Consider the following 19,068-nt stretch of genomic DNA (forward strand, 5'->3'; position numbering starts at 1 on the left):
GCTCATGTATCACCACACAAAGAGCAATAGGAACCAATCATTGCTTCGGTTATAGAATAATATACACCAATACTGATCATATTTCCTAATGGGAAAGTAATTCTTGAAAAGCATTTTACTCTAAAAGATGTATCATGTAACAATGACAGCCATATCAACCAAAAATGTTAGTGAATTGTCAACTTGGTGACTTAACTGATAAGCAATGATGTGTTCTTCAGATCAACAGAGTATGTGGGATGGTGTATTTACCTTAACATTAGTATTCCAAAGGAACGCTCGACCCTAGGATGGCAATGAAATATCCCCCCCCCTTTTTGTTATTCAAACAACAGAGATAAGTAGAGAAAAGACAGAGAGAAAAGTACTCCAAATGTTAAAATCAGCATTTTGATGCCAACCCTTCCAGATTCTCTCTGTTTGAGTGTATGATAGAATAATATAACATGACTGCCTTTCCATATAAAGAAATAAAACTGTATTTTCATTTTCTACAACCACATAGTTTAGAGGTACCAGAGTTTATTTTGCCAGTTACTTGTGAGCAGGGATGTTTAAATGTGGTTCCTAAGGCACGCCAGATTTTTGTGACACAAATAATTTTCCACTCGGATTGAATTTTCAGGACGAGAAAAAAAAAATGAGCACAAGAGCGCAAAGCATAAGTGCTTTTGCGTATTTTGTTACTTTTAGTACATGTTACTTTTAGAAGATGCTACAAAAATATCATGAGAGAGAGAAAAAGGGAGAGAGAACAAAATGGAATGTCGTATGGTTGTAAGCCATGTAGACACGCAAACGTGAAAACGGTTTCGTCGATGACATGTATGTTGATATGGGTCCTCGGAGAAGCAGGCACAAAATGGAGTTAAGCATGGAAGGATTCCATTCGAGGAAACACCTACTGAGAGAGATGGGAGGGGAGATGAACAGGGCAACGGGAGGGAAGAGAGGTTGAGTGGATGCACTCCAGACTTCCTCAATGTCTTAAGGAGAATTTGGCAAGGCTATTGGGGAGCATTGAGACAAGCGATACATCCAGTCCCTCATCTCCCGGGAGCAGCTCTGCCCTCTGTCCTGCCTCACTCGGTCATGGACGGCAACCAGTCCGTGAAAGCCTGGTCTTGGCACAATGTTAGCAATGCATTTCAGACCATGGTGTCTGGATACCTGGTCAGTAACGGTCCCCATGGTTGGTGTCAAGCAACAAATGTTCCAGTCAACTTTGGAAATTGCCATCTATAAACTATTTGAATCTGTAAAACCCCAAAACTTCAATGTCTTCACGTCTTTTTTGTTTTACTTCAAATTTATTGAAGGGAAAATGTGCCGATCACAGCTACAGTCTTACGGTATTCACCCTTCTACCTAAGAGAGGTTTCTTTGTACTAGAATGTAAAGAATGGCAGTTAGGAGGTAGTTAACAAGGCAATTCATGGCAGTAATAAAGTCCATGATGTGTAATTTTGCCTTTACAGGTCCACACAGTGTCAGCACAAAAATATAAGCATCAGTGTATCTAGCTCAATATTTGTATGAGATCCATTTTCTAACTGGATAATCCTAAAATATGTAGCTGGAATATCTAGATGAGAACCACTTTATAATGGTGAGCGTGGATCGCATTAGTGATGTACTTTGAAAGGGGAAACGAGCATACTTCATTAGCAATGAAATTTAGCTAACAGGGAAGACTCATACCCAGAGGGCCGATTCCAAGCGTCACAACATTGTAACAACATGAATCACATGATGAAGTGCAAAGAACTGGGATTCAGCAAAAAATGGTATTATGAATAAAATTCCATCATGGTATCAAGGGATATCTCAAATGCTGTTGTTGAACCAAACTGATGCATTTTTTTAAAAGTTCATTAACATTTTTAGTCCTGTAAGAATTTCAAATATTTATTATGTCATTGAAATATTTCGGCCGCTGAAGATCACATGAACAATTGCTTAGTTAACTTTCTCCCTTTATTAAAAGCATTAAAAAAACTGACCTTGGACGTCATCCAAAGTAGTTTCCAAGGGATGAGCAAGTTCAAACACAGTTCAGGCAAGAATCAGTACCAGGGGCATCCACCCCAGTGAGCAAAAAGGGCACCAACAGAGTCCGGGAAGAGGGCCATAGAATGGGGCATAGTATATTTTAGGAAACCCGTCCATGTTCCTGAGGGCATCTATTTACAGAGAATGGGATCCAATCAGAGGATTCTGGAATGTATTCAGCTCCAACCAAGAATGCTTCAGGTCTCCTGTCTTAAAAGGTGGCTATAGGGACGAAGTGGGGTGATCAAAAAACCTGTGGCTTCAGGGTCAAGGTGCATAAGAGAGCCAGTCCTAAAAGAAAGGGGTTGTTTTGTAGAGTGTAATTCATAATCCGATTCTGTCCTCAATTGCTTCAGCCTCAGTGGCTGAGATTTCTGAGACAGGTGCTTTCTGTCCAGCTGAGATTCAAGATCAGCCCATTGAGCTGGGGCACTGACAACTTTCTAGGCTCTTCTAACCTTTCTTCCGCAGGGGCAAGAAGATATCCGCAGGTCCTGCCAACCCCAACTCCCATGTGCCTGCCTCACTGTGCTGCCACCCACTAACTTCAATCTCAAGACCAGCACCAACACAAATTAAGGTTTAATTGAGTATATCTCTTTGGACGTTGATTAGTGGATTTCTGACCACTTAGCTCAAAAGGGATTCTATAATCCTAAAGAAATACCCTTTCCCTATCTATGTCTTGCTTATAAAAATCTTCATATAGGGGCGCCTGGGTGGCGCAGTCGGTTAAGCGTCCGACTTCAGCCAGGTCACGATCTCGCGGTCCGTGAGTTCGAGCCCCGCGTCGGGCTCTGGGCTGATGGCTCAGAGCCTGGAGCCTGTTTCCGATTCTGTGTCTCCCTCTCTCTCTGCCCCTCCCCCGTTCATGCTCTGTCTCTCTCTGTCCCAAAAATAAATAAACGTTGAAAAAAAAATTAAAAAAAAAAAAATCTTCATATAGAGAAGAACACATATATAGACAACTGAGGGAAACATGCCATCTGCTGGTGAAATATGTTGTTAATTTTGTTGTTTTAATGCTTTTGAAGTTCTGGACGGTTCCAGAGTGGTCCACTGTGCCACTTGACAGCTAATAGTATTTGATCTGAAGGAGTGGGGAATATGAAGGAAGTAAGGTGAAGATTTTTACTCTACTTATTTTTCTACACACACAAAAAAAGCCAGTAATTGATTTACCCTAGTTTTTTTTTTAATGCGTTCTGAAGAAAAATTGAGAAATATCCCTACTGTTAATTCACACATGCTTCTCAAACATAATGTTGGAACACTAGAGTTTTGAGGTGAGCAAAGGTATTACTAATACTAAATAATCAAGAGGTGATGTCAGCAAGATGGCAGAGTAGGAAGCCCTGGACCATCCTTCCCTCTGCAAATTCACCAACTCAACAACAGTCCATGAACAAATTTCCTTTGCAAGCAATCCAGGAACTAAGTGGAAAGTTCCTGCACTCGAGGTGACCGTGAAGCCAGAATCTCCAAAGCCAGTAGAGAGATTTGGGACACCCTCTGCCCAGAGTCCCTGCATCCGGCACAGCAGCATATGATCAGGAAGAAACCCCCTAACTCTTGGCTTCTCCCAAGGAGAGGAAGGAATTGGTTTGGGTGTCCAGTGCCCCAACTTTCCTGAGAGGGATCCCAGAGGACTAGCCTAGGTCTTGTCAGCCTTGGAGCTTGGACGGATCTACCACAGAGGAGTACAAAGATGGCAGACACCGTAGCTTCCCCTTCTTCCCAGTGCAGAGAGAGCAGATAAGAAAGTCCAGGTCTGGAGAGGGGCATCTGGTAAAAGCAGCAGGGCTACATGGGATTTGGCCCTAACAATCTGTCCAGCCTCTGCAGCAGGAGGTACGGCAGAGGGAACCGATTGCCCCAGGCAGATGGCCAGTTGGTCGGGGTGGCCGTGGCCACACAGGCCTACAGGGCATGGATACCCAACACTAGGTTGTGGGGGAGCAAACTGCACACTGCCATGTGACTCCCAGAATCCAGGCAGGCCAGGTCCCCATCCCCATGTCTGGACTGTGTAGACAGGAGGCTGAGTCAGCAGTGTGGGTACCTGCAGGCCACTCCCTGCCGGGTCCAGCCTGCTCTAAAACAAAGGCTTAGCGGTGCCTGGGTGGCTCCGTCAGTTAAGCTCCCGACTCTTGATTTTGTCTCAGGTCGTGCTTTCACATTTCATGAGTTCGAGCCCCATATTGAGCTCTGTGCTGATAGCACGGAGCCTGCCTGGGATTCTCGCTCCCTCCTCCCTATCTGCCCCTACCCCGCTTGTGCTCTCTCTCTTAAACTTTTTTAAAATAAGGCTTAAACATAAGACACAAACAGGTAAAGCTCCCAGAAAACAAACAAACAAACAAACAAAAACGGGCAAAGCTTCATGACACTGGTCTTGGCAGTGACTTCACAGATACAGCACTAAAGGCACAGGTAACAAAAACAAAAATAAACAAGTGGGACTAAATCAAAGTTGCCACACAATAAAGAAAACAATCAACAGAATGTAAAGTCAGGCTGTAGAATGGGAGAAAATATTTGCCATACATCTGATTCCAAAATCTATAAAGAACTCATAAAACTCAGTAACAAAGAAAACCTAATAACTCCTTTAAAAAACTGGGTTAAGGGGGCACCTGGGTGGCCCAGTCAGTTAAGCTTCCAACTTTGGCTCAGGTCATGGTCTCACAGTTTATGAGATCAAGCCGCACGCTAGGCTCTGTGCTGACAGCTCAGAGCCTGAGCCTGCTTCAGATTCTTTGTCTCTCTCTTTCTCTGCCCCTCCCCAGCTCATGTTCTGTCTCTCTCTCTCAAAAATAAATAAGCAATAAAATTTTTTTTTAAGAAATAAATAAAATTGGCTAAGGACTTGAACAGACTTTTCTCCAAAGAAGACATGCAAATGGCCAACGGGTATATGAAGAAATGTCCGTTGTCACTTATCACCAAGGAAATGCAAATCAAAGCCACAGTGAGATGCCATCTTACACCTGCTGGGATGGTATATATGTGTGTCTTTGTTAGGATGTGGACAAACTGGAGACCTTGCTGGCACTCTTGGTGGGAATGCAAACTGGCCCAGTTGCTTTGGAAAACTGTACGGAGGTTCCTCAAAAATTAAAAAATAGAACTACCAAAAAATATAGAACCACCATATTATTCAAGAATCCCACTTCTGGGTATGTATCCAAAATAATTAAAAACGGGATCTTGATATTACCTTTCCCACGTTCAGTGCAGCACTAATTACAAAAGCTAACGTGTGAACAACCGAAATGTCTATTGACAGATAAATGGATAAAGACAATGTGCTGCACACGTACAATAACATATTATTTAGCCTTTAAAAAATATGGAAATTCCGCAAAATGTGACAACGTGGATGGACCTTGAAAGGAGTACGTTGAGTGAAATAAGGCGGACACAGAAAATGAGAACTACGTTATTCCACATGAGTAGTCCTATTCATAAAATCAAAGATGGGAACGGTGGTTACCAGGGGCCCAGGAGAGGGGGAAATGGGGAGTATTAATCAACTGACCTAAAGTTTCAGCGAAGTAAGATGAATAAGCTCTAGAGATCTGCTATTTAACATTGTACCTACAAGCCAACAATAAAGCACTGTACCCTTAAAATTTTGTTACGAGGATAGAGCTCAGTGTTCAGTGTTCTTACCACAATAAAAAGAATGCTAAATGATCAAAGTTTGTATCTTTGTTAACATTATAGTTTAAAAATCAGGATGAAAAGTTAATCTCACAAGAACATCATTTCTGCTCACTTGCTTTCCAGTATGTTCTCTTGAGTGGAATGAAAAGGAGGGTTCAGAGCCAGCAGGCTGGGATTTACACCTAACTCTGGCTAAAAGCTTAAGCACATCACCGTAGTAACCATCATCAGATTACATCCTGAGAGGAGGAAATGCCAAAACCAGGGAAAACTCTGGCTTTTATCGACTGCATCCCTGAAGAGACTTGCCTTGTCTTAGCATCAGGAAACAACGTGCATGACCTCACCATCCTGTAGTTAGATGGCAAATTATGTAAACTGACACGACACCTCTTCAGAGTTCATTGCTGAAAGGCTTAGAGTCAAATTTTTGGCCAACCTCGAAATACACATTAGGGCCTCGTATGCATTTCGTCTACAACTCCACTCCTGGCTTCACTGGATCCATCCTACACTCTTCTTCCCCACATTCCACGTTCCTCCCCAATTATGTTGCTGGATCTGGGCGGCATTTACACAAGCCACCTTAAATCCCCTCAGAAAGATAGGGTAAAAATAAACATTAAGATTTGTTTGAAGGTTACCTGTTTTATTGTTATCATGCACACCCATACGTTTTTCACTTTGAGGTGAGTTTTTAACTTGAGGTAACGTTGAGTTTTCTTCCAGAGAGTATCTTCCTTTTTATTCCTCCCAGGAAGCTGTGCCACATGCTCGTATGTCAGTGCGATCTTACATGCATTATCTTCTCAAAGTTCTAAGAAAGAAAGAATATACTTGATGAGATACACAGAAAACTAACTTTAGAGCAGTTGTGGTTTCCATTTTGCACACAAATCCCTGACACGTGGTACAATCACACTTGGGAGATGGTCTCTTTTCTTTGCCGAGAATACTGCCTGATTCAGCAAGTAAACAATCAGCATGGGTTTTCAACCCAATAAGTGAATGAACAAATTCTGTGGACAGGGTTAATTAAAAACATTAACTGTGAGTAACTGCAGCTTTCTACCCGATCCTTTCAAGGATTCAGAATTGCTGGTTAAGCCAGAAGTGGGGAATAGAATTTGGAGGGAGCTGCGAAAGACAACAGGCCTGAGTGTGCAGCTCTTTATGGAACATGCAGGAAAGTCAAGAGCAGGAGGTGATGACTGGGGAAGGAGTTTCAGGGCCCAGAGGGACTCTGGGGACAGAGGTGTCCAACAAGGAGTTTTAGGAATTTCTTGGTGGTGGTGGTGGTGGTGGTGGTGTTATATTTCGTTTGAAAAAAAAAAATCCTTTATTTGGTATCTCTTCAAGAAACTTTAGTAAAGGCTTACTATTTATTTAAGGAATTTGATGTTGGGATTACACGCATTTTTTTTTTTAATGTGTTGTGAGGCAAGCTTCATTTTGTATCGTTTGAGGAGGGGGTTTGGAGAACTCTGTTGGGAGGGATCTTTGTGCTCTCCTGAGGAACTATTCTCCTTTACTTTTAAAATATTTTTATTGTGGTAAAATATATAGAACATAAAATTTACAGTTTTAACTATTTTCAAGTATACAAATCAGTGGTTTTAAGTATATCTGCATTGTTTGCAACTATCACAACCTATTTCCTTTCTTAAATTTTTTTTTCTTTTTTTTCTTAATTTTTTTTTAACGTTTATTTGTTTTTGAGACAGAGAGAGACATAGCATGAATGGGGGAGGGTCAGAGAGAGAGGGAGACACAGAATCTGAAACAGGCTCCAGGCTCTGAGCTGTCAGCACAGAGCCCAACGCGGGGCTTGAACTCACGGAGTGTGAGATCATGACCTGAGCCGAAGTCAGATGCTTAACCGACTGAGCCACCCAGGCGCCCCTCCTTTCTTAAATTTTTTTTAAAAAATTATTTTTTTATTTTTGAGAGAGTGAGACAGCGTGAATGTGCACACATGCGAGGGGGGAGGGGCAGAAGGAGAGAGAGACAGAGAGACAGAGAGAGGAATAAATAATATTCCATTGTAGGTATATACCATTTTTGTTTACAGATCCTTCTGTTGATGGACACTTGGGTTGTTTCCACCCTTTGGCTATTGTATATAATGCTGCTATGAATATTGGTGTTACAAGTATATGTTTGTATCCCTGATTTCAATTTTTTTGTTTATATATCTAGGAGTGGAGTTGCTGGGTCACATATAATTCTATGTTTAACATTTTGAGGAACTACCATGCTGTCGTCCATAGTAGCTGCCCCATTTTATATTCCCACCATCATGTGTAAGGGTCCCCATTTCTCCACATCCTTACCAACACTTGTTATAGTCCATTTCTCTAAGGACTAATTGTGTTGGGAATCTTTTCATGTGCTTCTTGGCCAGTTGTTGATCTTCTTTGGAGAAATGTCTGTTCAAGCCTTTTCCATTTCTGATATTAAACCCCTATCAGACGTAGAATTTGCAAATATTTCCTTCCATTCTGTGGGTTGTCTTGTCACTCTCTTCATAGTTTCCTTTGATGAGCAAAATTTTTATTTTTGATTAAGACCATTTTATTTTTTCTTTTGTTGCCAGTGCCTTTGACATATTTAAAAAATCACTGCCTAATCCAAGGTCCAACAGATTCACCCCTATGTTTTTTTTTCTAAGACTTTTATAGTTTCAGCTCTTAAAAGTAGATCTTTGATCAATTTTGAATTAATTTTTGTATATAGTGTAAGGTAATGGTCCAACTTCATTATTTAAATTTTTTTACTGTTTATTTTTGAGAGAGAGAGCACAAGTGGGGTTGGGGCAGAGAGAGGGGGGGGACAGAGGATCTGAAGCAGGCTCTGCGCTGACAGCAGTGAGCCCAATGTAGGGCTCGAACTCACGAACCACAAGATAATGACCCGAGCCGAAGTCGAATGCTCAATGGACTAAGCCACTGGGGTGCCCCCCAACTTTATTATTTTAAATGTAGATGTCTAGTCTTTCCAGTACTATTTATTGAAGAGACTGTTCTCATTTTACTGAATGATCTTGGCATCCTTTGTTGAACATCGACTAACCATAAAGTGAAGTTTTATTCATGGGTTCTCAATTCTATTCCATTTGTCTATCCTTATGCCACTACCGCGTTGTTTTGACTACTGTCTCTTTGTAATAACTTTTGAAATCAGGAGGTGGGAGTGCTCCAACTTTGTTGTTTTTCAAGATTGTGTTGGCTATTCTGAGTGCTTTGAAATTTCATATGAATTTTAGGATGGGTTTTTCCACCTTTGTAAAAAACACCAAAGGGATTTTTTAGGGCTTTCATTGAATCTGTAGACCACTTTGCGTAGCACTGTAATCTTCACAATACTAAGTTTTCCAAGCCATGAACACAGAGTGTCTTTCTATTTATTTACATCTTCCTTAGTTTCTTCCAGCATTGTTTTATATCTTTCAGTGTAAAAGTCTTGTGCTTGTACACTGACTAAATTTATCCCTAAGTATTTTATTTTTTTTTTATGCTGTGGTAAATTGAATTGCTTACTTGATTTCCTTTTGGGATTTTTTTCATTGTTAGTATATAGAAACATGAATGATTTTTGTGTGTTGATTTGTATCCTGAACTTTTAGAGAATTAGCTCCAACAATTTTTTGTATGTGTGTGATTCTTCAGAGTTTATTAGATACGAGATCATGCTACCTGCTAATAATATTCCAATTTGGATGCTTTTATTTCTTTCTCTTGCCTAATTGCTCTGGCTAGACCTTCCAATACTATGCTAAATAGAAGTGGGTAAAGTCAGGATCTTGATCTGAGAAGAAAAGCTTTCAGTCTTTCACTATTGTAGTATAATGTCAGCTGTGGGTTTTTCACATTTGGCCTTTATCATGTTGGGGAAGTCCTTTATATTCCTAATTTATTGAGTGTTTTTATCATGAAGGGGTGTTGGATTTTGCTGAATGCTTTTTCTGTTTCAGTTGAGATAATATCTGTTTTCTCCTTCATTCTATTAGTGTGGTGTGTTACATTCCTTGATACTCATATGTTGAACTACTCTCATATTCCTAAAATAAATCTCACTTGATCATGGTATATAATCCTTCTAATATGCTGTTGAATTCGATGTGCTAGTATTTTACCGAGGATTTTAGAGTTGATATATTCATAAGACTTATTGTTATGTAGTCTTCTTTTTCCCTCTTTGTCTGGCTCTTGTATCAGGGTAATGCTGACCCCACAGAATGAGTTAAGCTTTGCCACCTTTTCAATTCTTTTGTGGAGCTTGAGAATTGGAGTTAATTCTTATTTAATTGTTTGACATAATTCTCAATGAATGGAGAATTCTCTCTGAAGCCATCTGGTTCTGGGTTTTTCTTTTTTGGCAAGGTTTTCATTACTGATTTGTTCTCCTTCCTTGTTATAGGTCTATTCAGATTTTCTATTTCTTCTTGAGTCAGTTTTGGCATTTTGTGTCTTCCCAGGAATTTGCATTTCACCTTATTTATCCAATTTACTGGTATACAATTGTTTGTAGAATTCTTATAATCCTTTATATTTTTGTAAATTCAGCAGAACGTCCCTTCTTTCACTTCTGATTTTAGTAATTTTCATCTTCTTTTTTTTTTTTTCCAGGTCTCCTGAGCACTTATTCTTTCCCAGTGGGGAGGATGCAGGGGTCCAGTGTTCCAAGTGGTGCAAGCCCCTATGGATACCATATGAAGCCATAGGCAGCTGAGAAATCTCCTCCATCATGGGCAGCCCTTAGAGCTTGCCCATCACAGGGGTTACCCAGCACATTGTGTAGAACACAGACTTACCCACCTTCCAGGCAGGCACGTCTTTCCAGGAGGTCTCTTCCTCCAGGTTCTCCCAAAGCATCTTGTAGGACCCTCTGTTCCTTCTCTGTCTGAAACAGTGGCATCAGTGCCATGAGGGTCTTGAAGTCCTTAATCTTCAGGTGCCTACACTGGGTTCCACGTCATCATGCTCCAGTACCCAAAGAGCAAGGTCCCGAAGCCCACAGCAAACATCCTGCAGCTCAACAGTCCCAGCACAGAAGGTTTCACTTGTAGTCACGGACCCATCACCCCCTCACCCCCCCCCCCCATTCCCCGCCACCCTGCTGCAGGGGCATGTCCTGTTTTACCTTCTCCACTACCATGCTGGCAGGACCTTTCTTTTGTCAAGGTTTTTGATCTTTTCAAAGGACAATCTTTTGATTTTGTTGATTTTTGATATTGATTTTATATTCTCCATATCATTTGCCTCCACTCTAATCTTTATTATTTCTTTCCTTCTGCTAAATTTGGGTTCAATCTGTTTCTTCTTTTTCTAGTTCCTGACAGTGCAAATTTAGTTTGTTAATTTGAGATTGTTAATCTAATACTTTATTGCTCAAAAATTCCCTCTTGACACTGCTTCTGCTGCATCCCACCCGTTTTGGTATTGTGATTTCATTTTCATTCATCTCAAAGCATTCTCTAATTTCTCTGGTGATTTCTTCTCTAACCATTGGCTCTAAAAGTGTGTTGGTTTCCACATATTCATGAGCTTTCTAGTTTTCCTTCTGTTATCGATTTCTAGTATCATTCCATTATAGTCAGAAAAGATACTTCATATGATTCTAATATTTTAAAAATCTATTAAGACTTTTTGGTGGTCTAACATATGGTTTATCTTAGAGCATATGCCTGGTGTACTTGAGAAGAATGTATATTCTACTGCTGATTGGTGGAATACATATCTTTTAGGTCTAATTGGACTATAGCATTATTCAAGTCCTCCCTTTTCTTATTGATCTTTTGTCTTGTTCTATCCATTATTGAAAGATGGACACTGAAGTCTCCAACTATTATTGTGGAACTGTCCATTTCTCCCTTCAGTTCTGTCAAAGGATGCTTCATATATTTTGGGCCTCTGTTGTTATGAATGTGTATGCTTCTAATTGTTATACCTTGTTGATGAATCTTTCTCAATATATAATGTCTTCTTATGTCTCTTGTACACTTTTTTGACAGCAGATATATTTTTCTGATAAGCTACCCTAGTTCTCTTTTAGTTACTATTTGTATTAAATATATATTTCCATCCTTTCACTTTCAAGCTCTTTGTGTCTTTGGGTCTTAAGTGAGTCTTATAGACAGCATATAGATGAATCCATGTTTTGATCCATTCCACCAAGTTCTGCCTTTATATTGGAGAATTTACTCCACATACATTTTAAAATAATTACCAATTCAAAAGGACTTATTTCTGCCATTTGGCTGTATGTTTTCTGTATGTCCTATGTGTTATTTTCCCTCCACTACTGGCTTCTTTTGTATTTGATTTTTTTGTGTGTAGTGCACCATTTTTATTCCTTTTTGTTCTGTAATTTAAAATAATTTTCTTAGTGGTTACCTTGAGAATTACAATTAGCATACTTAAACTTATAACAACCCTGTTTGAATAATATCAATTTAGTTTCAATAGTATTCTCTACTATTCTTGTATATAATTATCATCACAGATTGTACATGTTTGTATACAGTGTGCCCATAAACATATGTTTATCATCATTATTTTATCATTGTCTTTTATATATTCTAGGAGAACAAGGAGGAGTTAGAAACCAAAAGTGCAATTTTACTGGGTTTCACATTTACTTATGTAGTTGTTGTTACCAATGTGCTTTATTTCTTCACATGGCTTTGAGTTATTGTCTAGGGTCCTCTCATTTCAGTTTATTTTTTTAATGTTTATGTTTGAGAGAGAGAGAGAGAGCACGAGCAAGGGAGGGGCAGAGAGAGAGAGAGAGGGAGACAGAGGATCCAAAGCAATTTCCGTGCTGACAGCAGAGAACCCAATATGGGGCTCAAATTCAGGAACTGTGAGATCATGACCTGAGCCAAAATAGGGCACTTAACTGATCAAGGTACCCAGATGCCCCTCATTTTAGTTTAAAGTACTCCCTTTAGCATTGCTTGTAGACAGATCTATTAGTAACAAACTCCTTTAGTTTTTGTTAACTTGGGAATGTCTTAATTCTACTTTTACTCCTGAAGGATACTTTTGCCAAATATAGAAATCTTGGTTGACAGGTTTTTTGTTTTTGTTTTTGTTTTCCTCTCAATACTTTGAATGTGTTATCCCACTGCCTTCTGGTCTCCGTGGCTTCTTATGAGAAACAAGCTGTTATTGAGGATTCTATGTACATAGTAAGTCATTTCTTTCTTAGTAATCTTAAGATTCTTTGGTTTTGGCTTTTGAGATTTGACTATAATGTGCCTCAGTGTGGCTCTCTTTGAGTTTATTCTGCTTGTGATTCTTTGAGCTTCTTGGATGTGTAGATTAAGGAATTTCATTATATTTGGGAAGTTTTCAGCCATTATTTCTTCAAGTATTCTTCCTTTTCCTTCAGGAATTCCCATAATGCATATGTTGGCCTAAATGATAGTGTCCCAAAGATCCCATAGACTCTGTCCACTTTTGTTCTTTTTCTTTCTTATTTCAACTCCTAAGACTGGAAACTTCTTACTGTCCTATCTTCTAGTTCACTGATTTTTTTCTTCTGCCTGCTCAAATTTGTCTTGAACCCCTCTAGTGAATATTTCAATTCAGTTATTGCATTTTTCAGCTCTGGGATTCCTAGCTGGTTTATTGTTGGTTTCTCTTTATTCATATTCTCATTTTGTTCATACATTATTTTTCTGATTTCCTGATTTCCTTTAGTTTTTGTCCCATGGTTTCCTTTAACTCTTTGAGCATATTAGGACAGTGATTTAAAGTCTTTATCCAGTAAGTCCAATGTCTGGGCTTCCTCAGGGATGGTTTCTGTCAACTTTTTTTCCTGTGAATGGGCCATATTTTCTATTCTCTGATTTTTTTTGTTGCTGTTATTGAAAATTGGACATTCAATTATTACAGTGTGGTAACTCTGGAAATCAGATATTCCCTTTTCCCCAGGGTTTGCTCTTGATTGGTGAAGACTTGGTTTGTGTTAAACCAATGTTTTAACTAAGACTTCCTTGAAAGTCAGGAGTTGAAAAACAACAACAAACCACTTCTCCAAGTCTTTGTAGATTGACTCTGTGCTGCAGCATTTCAAACACTTAGTCAGGCCTTTTACAATTCTGTCTCAGCCTTAACTTCCTGTTTGTACTGAGCCTACCTATCAGCCAGTAGTGAAAACACAGGGTCTCTCAAATATTTTCCGAATATGTACCCCCAGTATGCATTACTGCTTTTGAATGCCCCAATTTCCCCAAGAAAATCCCCCTCCTCAGCTTTTCCTCCCTGGCTTTAGGTGCTCCATTGTATGTCTCAAACATAATCTTTGGCCTCAGACAGCAGTGGGGTTTTTGATCACCATGCAATGTTATTCTTTTAATGTGTATTTATTTTTGAGAGAGAGAGAGACAGAGAGCATAAGCAGGGAAGGGGCAGAGAGAGAGAGGGGACAGAGGATCCAAAATGGACGCTGTATTGATTGCAGAAAGCCCAGTGTGGATCTCAAACTCATGAACTGTGAGATCACGACCTGAACAGAACTGGACACTTAACCAACTAAGCCACCCAGGTGCCCACCATACAGTGTTTTTAATCAATGCCCAACACCTTTCTTCCCTGAGTTGTCTCCAGGTTTGGTGAAATAGAGATGAGTGCCTTGTGTTATCCTTCAGGTAGCCTCTAGATAGGTTAGAACAGAAAAACACATAGTAATTTGCAAATGGTATCTGTTCTATTCTCTCTGGAGCCAGAGACAAGGGTTACACACCAGGAATAGGCTGTGGTCTTCAAGACTGTCACCATGCTGGGGAAGTGTAGGGTACATTAAAATGTCACAAAACGATATCATTTTTAAGTTGGCTTTTTGTTGATTCAGCACACACCTGGCTGTAAACCTTTGGTGTTTTCCAGAGTTCTGATAAAGTTGGTTCTGACAGCTTCTGGTTGTTTATTCCTGCAGAAGGATGGGAGCTTGGAGCCGCCTGCGTCACCATCTTGCTGACATCACTCCAATGGAGCCCTCTTGACCCGCCCCTGCTCTGAGGGCCACACTTACTCTCAACTCAGATGCCTTCTTCCCAACAGGACCAGAACAGAACTCATAATATTTTCTTCCAACCTACTTCTCTCTTCTGGGTTCTTTGTCTGGAAATGGTTAGGTCATTTCCTCAGTTACTCAGGCCAGGAAGCTTCTATTTTTCCCACTTATTTGGTAGAGTGGTAGTCAGTCATCAAGTCTTGATGACTTCTAACAATTCTCTTATCATTCCCCTTATCACTAACTCACCATTTCTACCTTAGTTCGGGTTGTTGTAATCTTTCATGTTATTACATTGCCTTCTGCCTGGAGAGCCTGCATCTCATTTTCCCTCTCCATCTCCTCCATGGAGCACTTACCCCTATGTGCTTACCCCCTAAGAACCGTAGAACACATGTTAATTTTCTATCTCCTTCTTTTAGAGTTCTAGAGTTTCAGGACAAGGACTGTGTACATTCAGTCTTGCAACAACGTCTGGCATACAACAAGAGCTGCATAACTTATTCTTGAATGTCTAAAACAGGCCAACAATACCTTAAGGTGATATGATAGAGTATAGTAGATATGGTATCGTAGACATAGTAAGACAGAAACCAGCAACGTGTCTTTATATATAAGCATCAAGTGTATGCATATATGATAGTTTCGAAACTTTTAAAACTGAATTCTTGGGGGGCGCCTGGGGGGCGCAGTTGGTTAAACGTCCAACTTCAGCTCAGGTCACGATCTCGTGGTCCGTGAGTTCGAGCCCCGCGTTGGGCTCTGGGCTGATGGCTCAGAGCCTGGAGCCTGCTTCCAATTCTGTGTCTCCCTCTCTCTCTGCCCCTCCCCCGTTCATGCTTTGTCTCTCTCTGTCTCAAAAATAAATAAATGTTAAAAAAAAATTAAAAAAAAACAACTGAATTCTTGGGGTGGGCTCAGTCAGTTAAGCGTGGACTCTTGGTTTCGGCTCAGGTCATGAACTTGCAGTTTGTGACTTTGAGCCCCGCGTCTGGCTCTTCACTGACAGTGAAGATCCTGCTTGGGATACTCTCTCTTCCCCTTTCTCTTTGTCCCTCCCCCACTCACACTCTCTGTCTCTCAAAATAAGTAAACTTAAAATGTTTAAAAAATAAAAAAACAACACTGAATTCTCTTTCTTGCTTCCTTACCTCTGATTTTGAAAATCCTCCTTATTTCTCAAGTCTGATTTCATTCCTTACCTTCTCCAGCGCCTAACCATCAAACATACACCTGTCAATTCAGCACTTAATTATACACTAATTTGAAATCCTCTATATTATTCATAATGCTCCCCTCATCAAAAAAAGGAGGGATATGCAGATGTTAGCATAGATCTACACCAGATTGCTATAACATCTATTTCCACATAGTCATCCATCAGTGACATGTTTAATAATGTACTGTCCCACAGTGATTATAATCAGATGTTGTTTCTGTGAGTTTTGACTCCCCGCTAGATTTGCCCTTTCCTGAAGGTAACAACCTTCACTCAGCCATTTTTTTGATATCAACCAAGAACCTACAGTTCAAGCAGACACACAATACATATTTTCCCAACATAAATGTTTATGGGTTGCACACTCATGCCTCGGTCTGTAATTGAGTGAGACGTATGGAGTGAGGCTCCCTTTGCCCAAATTTATTTTTATTTTATGCATCTAATATTTTCATACAATGTGCTTATACCTGGAGAAATATAGCCTAAATGACAATATTAAGGGAAAAAGGTACTCTTCTCTCCCCAAGGAACCTGGCTGGGTGTGGATGGGTTTCTCCACTTCACACTGCTTTCTCATTATGTTCTGGATACCGACTCTCAGTTTGGGTCATCCAAGGGGGGACAACCCTCGACATGTGAAGAGGCTATATACAGTCCTATTCCAGTCAGCAGTCAGAGCCACACAAGTGTATGCGAGCCCACTTTAAAAATAAAGAAGGAAAGTAGGTTTTATGGGAAAAGTCACTTAACTTAGGCTCTGTCTCCCACATGGCCCAGGACAGAAAAGTTTTCAAGTTTCCTATCAACAGCTAAGCAAACTCAATCCGTATACATATTATGTAGCTTCAAGGCTGTTATGGAATAGCACAGTGTGTCTGGCAAGAAATAAAGTTTGATTCAGACATATGGGAAAAGTTCTGGTCCTTCTGGGACAGTCTCGTCCTGGGCTCAATCACAGTAACAAGCAAAGAAAAGAAAACAATCATTTAAAAGGTACCGTACTTTAGTTTCCCTCAGGGTTCTCGGGAACCAACACTTCAAACATTTGATTGATGGTCTCCATTGCTTCATGGATATTAGATGATCCATGGACAGCATTTTTCAAAACACTTGTTCCAAACTGGGCTCGGATAGAATCTGGGGACAGTAGTTTTGCTTCATCTGGGTCTACAGGACCCATCAATTGTCTCCAGTCTGAAACAGCATTCCACTTGGTCAGAATCATGACCAAAGACAGACCTCTGCAAAGAAGAATGCTTTCAGAAGATTTTAGCTATTTACACCTGTAGAGATTGCATACACAGCTAAACACAGAATGCCACACTTGATCTTTATTCTTTGTCCTTGTCACTGTGATTTTGTGTTTTTTTTTTTAAGTTGTTTTAAATGTTAATTTGTTTTTGAGAGAGAGAGAGAGAGAGAGAGAGAACACACATTAGTGGGGGAAGGGGCAGAGAGAGAGGAGACAAAGAATCCCAAGCAGGCTCCACACTGTCAGCATGGAACCCAGTTGATCTCACAACACAGGGCTTGATCTCACGAACCATGAGATCATGACCTGAGCCCAAGTCAAGAGTCAGACGTTTAACTGACTGAGCCACCCGGGCACCCCTTGTACTTTCTTTCTGTTTTTCCATTTCTCCCCCTTTTTGGGGAGAGAACAGGTTTTTGTGCTGCATGAGTGCTATAGGTTAAGTCTAGAGATATGTGTCAGACACTGTTCCAAGTATGTCCAATGTACTAATTATATAACCCTCACAACAAACCTATGAGATGGATACTATTATTATCCCCATTTTATAGATAAGGCAATCGAGACACAGATTAAATATGTTGGCAAAACAGAAACTTAAAACCAGAAATTGAAACCCATATCACCTCTATATAATGTTGAAGACCTACAGAAATAGAGGAATAAAGGAAGGAAGGAAGGAACGAACAAAGGAACGAAGGAAAGAAGGAAGGAAGGAAGAAAAGAAGGAAAGAAAGAAGGAAAGAAGGATGGGTAAGGAGAAGGGAAGGAAGGAAAGAGAGAAGAAGATAGAGAAAGAAGGAAACAAAGAAGAATGAACCCCAAATATTAACAGGGTGTCTTTGAATGAATGAAATTAGATGGAATGTTTTCATTACATTTTGTATTTTTCAGTTTCTATAATGAATATTTACTACTTTTATCTTGCAAAGGATTATATATCAGAAACTTACTCAGATAACACTTCCAGTACATCTTTATAAAAGTCTTTTGTTTTTATTTTTGAGTAAATTTTGTCTGCTGCTTCTTCATTTAGGAGCATTTCCTTCATCTGTGTGATTTCAAATCCAGACTCTTTAATATATTTCAAGATCTCCTCTAGGGAAAAGAGATATTTGGTAATCTTGCAGAATGCCTCCACTTTTGTTCCATGTTCAAGTAGACTGAAATAACTATGGAAAGTAATCATTTTACTTGCATAGTGTGGCTTAAAAAGCAAAAACTATGCAAAATGAAATTGAACTGAAAAGCACCATGTTAACACATTAATGCAGATGTTCAATCTCTGAGGTGCACCTTTCCAGGATGCACTGACAATATCTCATAGACTATAAGGAGAGGGGAAGGGATGTGCCTCTGTGCCGAAAGTGAAGTCATGTTTTCACGTCCATGCTACAAATGTCAAGGAACTCCTTGCTAGATATGGATTGAAGCAGGGAGCCGATCTGAACTCTTCTCTCTGAAGTAGCAAGGCACCATGGAGGGAATTGAATAAAGTAAATCTTGTCAAAATCTCACCAGCCGCCTAACCTTTAAGGGCTACATTTAGTGAGCCAACTGAGGGATTGGGCGCTTTCTGGTAAAACAGTCTTTTCTTTGGTCCAACACTTAGAAGTGTTGTACTGGTTTCTAAAGGTCAAGTTGGGCATAACTGATAGACTGAAGAAGACTGGACTTCTATAAAGGGGGTCACCAGGATCTGCCCTAGGGGGGTCACTGTGGGAACAAATGTGAATGGAACATTAACATTTCTTCTAGATATTGTCTGCTTAGAGGGCCTGGCCTGGAAACACAGCTTGTAAAGAAAGAGCCATGTATAAAGGCTCCTGCAACCACAGGCGAGTAACCATTA

The 19,068-nt window shown here is 40.0% G+C and overlaps 1 protein-coding gene across 3 annotated transcripts in view; it reads right to left on the reverse strand.

Annotated features, from left to right (window-relative positions):
* Positions 1–6,349: 6,349 nt before the first annotated feature.
* The window catches only part of NME8 (NME/NM23 family member 8), a 54,961-nt gene continuing 42,242 nt past the window's right edge, over positions 6,350–19,068 (reverse strand). For 2 of the 3 annotated variants that reach the window (XM_043588552.1, XM_043588550.1), the window contains 3 exons: positions 18,170–18,314; positions 16,967–17,205; positions 6,350–6,538 (listed from right to left, as the gene is read on the reverse strand). In XM_043588552.1, coding sequence (XP_043444487.1) covers positions 16,968–17,205; positions 18,170–18,314 — 383 coding nt within the window. In that variant the 3' untranslated portion in view covers positions 6,350–6,538; position 16,967. Of the gene's footprint in view, positions 6,539–8,054; positions 8,257–16,966; positions 17,206–18,169; positions 18,315–19,068 lie in introns of all 3 variants that reach the window. The other variant, XM_043588551.1, reaches the window with a different exon arrangement.

Source organism: Prionailurus bengalensis, chromosome A2 (genome assembly GCF_016509475.1).
Source record: "Prionailurus bengalensis isolate Pbe53 chromosome A2, Fcat_Pben_1.1_paternal_pri, whole genome shotgun sequence".
Taxonomy (NCBI): Eukaryota; Metazoa; Chordata; class Mammalia; order Carnivora; family Felidae; genus Prionailurus; species Prionailurus bengalensis.